The sequence below is a fragment of the Embiotoca jacksoni genome, unplaced genomic scaffold (genome assembly GCF_022577435.1).
Source record: "Embiotoca jacksoni isolate LCO1_2020_lvr unplaced genomic scaffold, fEmbJac1.0.p SCAF_17, whole genome shotgun sequence".
Taxonomy (NCBI): domain Eukaryota; kingdom Metazoa; phylum Chordata; class Actinopteri; family Embiotocidae; genus Embiotoca; species Embiotoca jacksoni.
This window is the reverse complement of record NW_027185307.1, coordinates 11,226,736-11,234,333: the sequence shown is the minus strand read 5'-3', so window position 1 is coordinate 11,234,333 and position 7,598 is coordinate 11,226,736. Positions and strand designations below refer to the sequence as shown.

The following is a 7,598-nucleotide window of genomic DNA, read 5'->3' as shown; positions in this document are numbered from 1 at the left end:
AGCTTGAAATAGTTTTTTTTTCTCAATAATTTTTTTTAATTCCATTAGTTAATTAAGTGCTGTTATACTGAATACATGCGAGTGCAAGTGTGTTATAAGACGCGGGGAACAGGACTTGGTTCCGCCCTCCGCGCCCGTCGAGTCTTCCAGAAGTCGCCGGCAAACCCGTGCGGTCTGCAACACAGCGACACTCCGCATTTCCTTCATTTAATCTCGGTTTCCTATCCGTCGAACTCCGACTAACTGTCCTAACCCGACGGTCAACATGTCCTCTATGGGGACACTGGCTTTTGATGAGTATGGGAGGCCGTTCCTCATCATTAAAGACCAGGATACGAAGACACGGCTAACGGGCATTAACGCCTTGAAGGTACAATGGGCTCGCTGGCGAAACACAACTGTGGCACGTTGTCTAGCAAGTTGTTAATGTGCAGTTAATTGCACGAGTTCGGTATGTAAAGCCGAAGTATTAGTTAGTGATACAACGGGCTGTGTTGTTTTTTTTTTAAAGCACATACTAAACGGGTAAACTACGCTGTTTGTGCTGTAGCATCGGTACAGCACGAGCTAAAATATTAGCTCGTCATGCTAACACTGAGGCCCATGTGCTTTCTGTAATGCGTGTGCAGACCACGGGTGTTGCTACGCAGCATTTTCCCAAAATGGTCTGTGTAAAAGCACATCATTTACATTTTCGAGTTTCAACCTTCTTTTCTCTTTTTTTTTTTTTTTTTTTTTTTTTTTTTTAGCAGATTACAGTTGTTGAGGTTGGATCGTGTTTAAATCGTGAGCTCACTTGGAAATATTTGTGTTTTGCAGTCTCATATTATGGCAGGGAAGGCAATCGCGTCAACGCTTAGGACATCTTTGGGGCCAAATGGTAAGTGTTAACCAATGCACTGCGGTCATGTTAGACTTCCTTATAAATTTAACAAGCCGCAGCGAATCATTTGAGTTGGATAAAGTGCAGTAACCTAGTTGTTGTTTTTTGGTCAATACTTAAATTATGAATCTGTCTCGTACAGAAAATGGAATAGTTATTTTAACACTCGCCACCTCTCTGAACCATTTTTTCCGTCCAGGTCTCGACAAGATGATGGTTGACAGGGATGGAGAGGTGACCGTCACCAATGATGGAGCCACTATTCTCAGCATGATGGATGTGGATCACCAGATTGCCAAGCTTATGGTGGAGCTGGCCAAGTCTCAGGATGATGAGATTGGTGATGGAACGACTGGAGTTGTTGGTACGAGAAAGAGAGATGTTTAAGACAGACATAACTATGCCAGGGCTCGTATTGAAATTAATTTCTGTTGGATCTCTAAATAAAAAAAAAAAAACCTGTCCAAATGGTGCTGAATAGGTGAAAATTACTTCTTTATTTTGTATGAATGCATTTTACGTTATCTTCACTAAACAATAGCGACGCGTTTACAGAAGATCTGCCAATCCCCGAACATATTCCAGCGATAGTTGGTGATCGTTTTGGTTTTCTTTTGCCTCCTTAGTGCTTGCTGGCGCTCTGCTTGAGCAGGCTGAGCAGCTGCTGGACCGCGGAATCCACCCCATCAGGATCTCTGACGGTTACGACCAGGCTGCACGCTCCGCCATCGAGCTGCTGGACAACATTGCGGAAACCTTCCCCTACGATCCCAACAACACAGAACCACTCATTCAGACTGCCATGACAACGCTGGGATCCAAAGTGTAAGTCTTTTTGTTGTTTATTATGTTGCTGCAATACCATTAATTAGAAGTTATGTTTGATTGCATTCCACTACTTGTCTATATTTTCATGTGCTCTTTTAACTTGGCTGGTACTACAGGAAAACTATTGATTTCTCAACTTCTCCATGTAAATTATTGTGTTTTTTTCCCCACTAGCTACAATTCCTAAATTTAGATTTTAGGCACGGGACAGTACAGTATTCTTCCAATGGGACATGTGTTCAGTTCTGCTAAAATACTTTAATGTTAAAAATTGTGTTGTCTTTCAGTATCAACCGGTGCCACAGACAGATGGCAGAGATTGCAGTGAACGCCATCCTCACTGTGGCCGACCTGGAGAGGAAGGATGTTGACTTTGAGCTCATCAAGATGGAGGGCAAGGTTGGAGGAAAGCTGGAGGACACGCAGCTCGTCAAGGGAGTTATCGTTGACAAGGAGTTCAGCCACCCTCAAATGCCCAAGGTATGATCAAAGGGAAATACACAGACAATGTCTTTGATCACATCGTCTGTGTATTTCAACTGTTTCTAGTCAGCTATATGGAATCATATAGTTGACTGTTGATGAGGGAAAATTAAATGTCGGGACATTCATCTGTAACTATGATATAAAAAAAAAAATCCTAGTATTTTAGCAATTCAAGTCTGCTAAAATGTAACTTAAATGTGAATCTTACTATGGGCATGTAATGCATAGTAATTGAGGGTAACGAAATGTGGACAAGTTAAGTGTTTGCGTTGTAGCTCAGACAAGACTAGAGACACTTTTTGCTTGCTTTTTTTTTTTTTGTGTGATAACTGTGTGTGATAACTGTACAATAATTGGACTTCCAACTTTTCATTGTTATTTCAGGTTCTGAAAGATGTTAAAATTGCTATCCTCACCTGCCCATTTGAGCCCCCTAAGCCCAAGACCAAGCATAAGTTGGATGTGACCTCTGTGGAGGACTACAAAGCTCTTCAGAAATATGAAAAAGACAAGTTTGAGGAGATGATCCAACAGGTTAGTAGCCCCTGAATCTGTTCGCTACGGATGGTTAATTTTGAACTATTATCTGGTTATTTTTAAAAACTGGCAGCAATAATGGACCGACTGGCAAATGAGGTTTAAAAACACATTTTCATATTTTTTATTTTAGGTCAAAAGCAATGGTGCTAACCTGGCCATCTGCCAGTGGGGCTTTGATGATGAAGCCAACCACCTTCTGCTGCAAAACGAGCTGCCTGCTGTGCGCTGGGTCGGAGGGCCTGAGATTGAGGTGAGACATGTTTGTCACGTCATCGAGCATCATGTAAATGTACTCTTCCAACAAAATATTTTTGCGTCCTTTATTGCTTTGATTAATTATTGCCACTTGGTGCTCATGAGCAGAAAGTATTCATTCGAATTGTTGTATTCTCTGCAGTTGATAGCGATAGCCACAGGAGGCCGCATCGTGCCGAGGTTCTGTGAGCTGACTCCAGAGAAGCTCGGCTCAGCTGGTGTGGTGAAGGAGATCACCTTTGGTACCACTAAGGATCGCATGTTGGTTATTCAGGAGTGCAAAAACACCAGAGCTGTGACCATTTTCATCCGTGGAGGAAACAAGATGGTGAGCACAAAACTGACGCCAACTCTCTTAAATCATGCATTCATGTTGATGTATGCCCGCTTGGTTCACATCTTTAATATTTATTTCTTGATAGATCATCGAGGAGGCCAAGCGTGCTCTTCATGATGCTCTCTGTGTAATTCGCAATTTGGTCCGAGACAACCGCGTTGTGTATGGAGGTGGAGCTTCAGAGATTGCATGTGCCCTGGCCGTCAACCAGGCTGCAGACAAGGTGACACATTAAAAACACACAATTCAGTCAACCATATCATTTTTTTTACTTTAAGCATTAGAATAAACATAATGATGTCCCTCTTTACTGCTTGGATTTTATTAATCTCTGCCCCTTTCCTTTTCAGTGCCCATCATTGGAACAGTATGCCATGAGGGCATTTGCCGATGCTCTGGAGGTAATCCCAATGGCACTGGCTGAGAACAGCGGGCTGAACCCGATCCAGACCATGACAGAGGTCAGAGCCAAACAAGTCAAAGACAACAACCCCTTCCTTGGCATTGACTGTTGTAACAACAACACCAATGGTAAGCTTCACTGAGCATGTCACTATGCAATGGTCTTTGATGTATCAACATGATGTCTTTCAAACAGAAGGTGGACTACCACACTTGAAGACAATTGCAGCTTGGCACCTGGGTGTCAAAACTGAGATATTTTAAGTTTTGTTTTTTTTTGTTTGCTCCTGTACAGACATGAAGCAGCAACATGTGATCGAGACCCTGCTTGGCAAGAAGCAGCAGATCTTGCTGGCTACTCAGGTGGTCAAGATGATCCTCAAGATTGACGACATCCGTTGCCCAGGAGAGATCGAGGAATAAAGCCTTCCTGAGTACAGGAAGTGTCGGGTGTGCTGAAAGCTTATAAAAGGTCTGAGCTGTCCTCGAGGCCTTCAGCACTTCCCCATGCACCACGCCGCACTGCATACTGCTATTTATCATTTGATAGAAAATGTTCAAGCTGTTGTATCAAAGTCACGATTAAAATGTTGGTCTGTTGAAATTTCCAGACTCTTGACCTCGTATTTTATGTGCTCAAAGTAGAACGTGAAAATGCTTTTTTTGTGTTTTCCATCTCAGGCGTACCGAACATATCTTTACATAACTTTATCAAGTGTTTGCAAGCATGATGCATTGGTGTACTCTTTATGCATTCTGTTATTATTTAATCTTTATACTCTTAGACTGACAAGACAAGATCGTGTACTGCATTTAGATTGCACAATGCAAACGTGCTGAACATTTTTGGCTCAACAATTTAAATTCACATTTAATTTACATTAAAATCACAAAGATACAAACATCAATATCCAGACCTATGATGCCAAATGAAAAACGTTTTAAATGGAATGTCAAGAAAAACTTGAGCATAACAATCACCTTGACCTAAATAGTGCCTCTTCATTTTTTATTTGGCCTCTGGTTTGGATGAACATTTATTTATTTCGGGCACCATATAACTGACTTTAACATTTATGTTTCTGAGCTTCTCATTTACATGTACTTGTTGAGCCAGTTGAGCATGTCTGTTCTGGCCTCCTGGATGCTGGGTTTGTCCGTGGGGTCGATGTCCTCTCTCTTACGGTGGACAAATCCGTGAGTCTGACCAGGAAATATCTTCACCTGGTAGTCCGCTGTGCACTTCTCCTTCAGCTTTGCTTCAAGCACGCTCACCTGAATGAGCACAAAAGAAGTCAGCGCAGGTTGCTGGTGGTTATACGGCAGAAATTTCACTTGTTACTGGTGCATATTGACATAGAGGCTTACCAAAGTAGCTATCGAGTGCTAAATTACCACTGCAGAGCTCATCTTTACTAACCTGTTCCAGAGGGATAACATCATCCTTTTCTCCAAAAATGAACAGTGTAGGGCTCTTCAGCTCATACCTGTCCTCCATGTCGCGAATTATTCCTGCACAGCATCACATAAGACCCACAATAAAAAAAAAACACACTGCGTGTTCTGCTCCCTCGACACACCACAAGATAACCAGGAGAGGCATACCATAAACCGAGACTCCAGCTTTGACCTCGGGATAGTTTAAGGCCAGGTAATGTGTGGCAACCCCTCCCCAGCAAAAGCCCACCGCTCCAATGTGTTTGGCCCCGCACTGCTCCTTCAGGAACCTCAGCACTGCATCCACCTCTCTGGGAAGGAAATGCTCGTCAATACTCGAATGCACAAAGGGAATAAAATATTACAAACCTGAGGTCAGCGAGCCAATCGGATATCCCCAAATCACAGGTGAAAGATAGCCCTGCATGTATGACACCATCTGTACTCGGATATTCATCAGCAGCTTAAACAAGTGAAACTGACTCTTTAGTTACTTGTTTATGTTCGTTGGCTTTCTGTCTTCAAGCCATTCCTGAAATGTGGACCAATCGCATGATGGATTCCATGGCTCCTTTCCAACATAGAAGTCAGGACACACAGCGCTGTTAACAGTAAAACAATGCCAGAAAAAAAAAAAAAAACACTGTTATAGACCAAGTTTAGCATCACGTTTATTTTTACTGAACATGTGGTCTGTAAATAAGTGACATCATTTGGCAGAAGTAATGTCAGAAAGCCTACAATTGCTACACTAAGTAATAATCTGAATCCACTTTATCCATGTTTCTGTTTACAGTATTGAATTGAACACACGTGTATCCATTGGTAGCCAGCATGTCAGCCATGAATCTAGTATTGGGAAGCTGCCACCCAAAGATGTCTTGAATGACAATGATGGCCTTGTCAGACGCTGCGGATGGTTTCACCACATAAGCTTTAGTGTGCTCTATCTGGACCTCCTGGCCGAGCCCTCCATACTCCATCCGATCCCCGATATCACAGGGGCACGGCCTGGCTTCATTAGCCATCTGGAGACAGACAGGGAGACAGAACGTCAGCAGGGAAAAGAGGAAGTAGGGTGAACTTAAAAAGCTCACGTCTCTGTCCTGCATAGACAAGGTGGAAAGTACATTTGCTCAAGTATTGCACGGCAATCTGAGCCAAGTACTGGGGAAGCTGTGGCTCCGATGGTTGAGGAGGTTGCCCACTAATCATAAGGTTGGCAGCACAACCCCCGGTTTCTCCCTTCCACATGTTGAAGTGTCCCAAGTTGATCGTGATGGCAGGCGAGCAAGTTGCATGGCTGCCACTGATGTGTGTGAATAAATGGATTCATGGGAGGCAAAATTTGGAAAGCGCTTTGTAAACTGTGAGGTTTAAAAGTGCTACAGGGGCAGACCATTTGGCCTACTTGGGTACAAACTCCCAGGACCCCTCCAGGTCTGATCAGACCAGTACTTTGAGTATTTCCATTTTCTCCAACTTTATACTTCCACTCAACCTTATTTCAAAAGGAAATATTGACTCTGATGTCCATACATATATATATATATATATATATATATATATATATATATATATATATATATATATATATATATATGTAATAATATTGATGTACTTAGTAGGATTTTTAATGCAGGACGTTAAACTTGTGTTATTTCTACATTGCTGTATTGGTCTTTTATTGAAGTAAAAGACCTTAATACTTTCCCCCCCAGTGGAGTCACTTAATCCTATTTATAAAATGCGCAACACAATGACAAAGCACTTTGCACAAATAGTCCTAATTCAGCCTCAAACCAGAGCACGTCGACGTCATATGTGCACTTGTAAAACAGCAGAGATCAAAGACATACCGTACTGTTTTCAGATTTTCCGTGGAGCGATCCGATGTCTAGAAAGACTCTAAAAGTTTCTGGCCAGAGCGATTGTAAAGTTAACGTGGTGGTTTCGACAAAAGATTATTTTTTTGCTATGACCTTCAAAATAAAAGCAAGTTTCACCTTTCTATTAATGTAAATGTCATTGCGATTTTTAGCAAATACCCTGTCCCTGCTCATAATAACAGCGAAAGACTGTTTTTAACTTTTTATTTATTGTAATTTGTATTGTAATTTATTGTCACTGGCATTGATACGGAGGAAGTCACTGAATCTCATTTGTACAATGACACAAAAAAAAATCTATTCTATTCTTTTTTTTCTATTCTACTCTATTGAGTGCAGTGCTTTTTTTTTAAGACCTTTTCTTTTGTGTAAAACTTGACTGATGTTGCTAGTTCGTCAAATTAATGAGAACTTTATTGTACTAACAGATTTTGGATTCCTGAAAATGTCGTCAAATAATTGGTCAGCTGTGGGGAAGGAACTACTCAGACATTTCATAGGTTTCGCTTTTATGTTAAACAACAGCATCATAGAATTTAAT

At 41.6% G+C, this 7,598-nt stretch overlaps 2 protein-coding genes across 3 annotated transcripts; one reads left to right on the top strand and one right to left on the bottom strand.

Annotated features, from left to right (window-relative positions):
- Positions 1-138: 138 nt before the first annotated feature.
- cct5 (chaperonin containing TCP1, subunit 5 (epsilon)) lies at positions 139-4,335 on the top strand. Its single transcript, XM_069151614.1, has 11 exons — positions 139-370; positions 820-880; positions 1,083-1,247; positions 1,510-1,708; positions 1,999-2,191; positions 2,582-2,731; positions 2,868-2,987; positions 3,135-3,320; positions 3,415-3,552; positions 3,680-3,860; positions 4,027-4,335. The coding sequence occupies exons 1-11, from the start codon at positions 266-268 to the stop codon at positions 4,152-4,154; spliced, it is 1,626 nt and encodes a 541-aa protein (XP_069007715.1). The 5' UTR covers positions 139-265; the 3' UTR covers positions 4,155-4,335.
- Positions 4,321-7,113, bottom strand: cmbl (carboxymethylenebutenolidase homolog (Pseudomonas)). Of its 2 annotated transcripts, none has more exons than XM_069151616.1 (6): positions 7,028-7,113; positions 5,982-6,196; positions 5,663-5,770; positions 5,337-5,479; positions 5,152-5,243; positions 4,321-5,006 (listed from the first exon to the last, which is right to left on the bottom strand). In XM_069151616.1, exons 2-6 carry the CDS (start codon positions 6,194-6,196, stop codon positions 4,827-4,829), a joined length of 738 nt encoding a protein of 245 aa, XP_069007717.1. In that variant the 5' UTR covers positions 7,028-7,113; the 3' UTR covers positions 4,321-4,826. The 2 variants fall into 2 exon arrangements, with proteins under 2 accessions (XP_069007717.1, XP_069007718.1); XM_069151617.1 differs by having other exon boundaries at positions 7,033-7,113.
- Between the last annotated feature and the right edge of the window lie 485 nt (positions 7,114-7,598).

What these genes read in the sequence shown, in the direction of transcription:
- cmbl (XM_069151616.1), bottom strand. Translation starts at nt 6,196, where the DNA reads ATGGCTAATGAAGCCAGGCCGTGCCCCTGTGATATCGGGGATCGGATG. An exon ending in CTGGCTACCAATGGATACAC is followed by an intron (nt 5,771 to 5,981) that starts GTGTGTTCAATT and finishes TACTGTTAACAG; the next exon opens with CGCTGTGTGTCCTGACTTCT. An exon ending in ATGTTATCCCTCTGGAACAG is followed by an intron (nt 5,007 to 5,151) that starts GTTAGTAAAGAT and finishes GTGCTCATTCAG; the next exon opens with GTGAGCGTGCTTGAAGCAAA.
- cct5 (XM_069151614.1), top strand. Translation starts at nt 266, where the DNA reads ATGTCCTCTATGGGGACACTGGCTTTTGATGAGTATGGGAGGCCGTTC. An exon ending in GACATCTTTGGGGCCAAATG is followed by an intron (nt 881 to 1,082) that starts GTAAGTGTTAAC and finishes TTTTCCGTCCAG; the next exon opens with GTCTCGACAAGATGATGGTT. An exon ending in TCAACCAGGCTGCAGACAAG is followed by an intron (nt 3,553 to 3,679) that starts GTGACACATTAA and finishes TTTCCTTTTCAG; the next exon opens with TGCCCATCATTGGAACAGTA.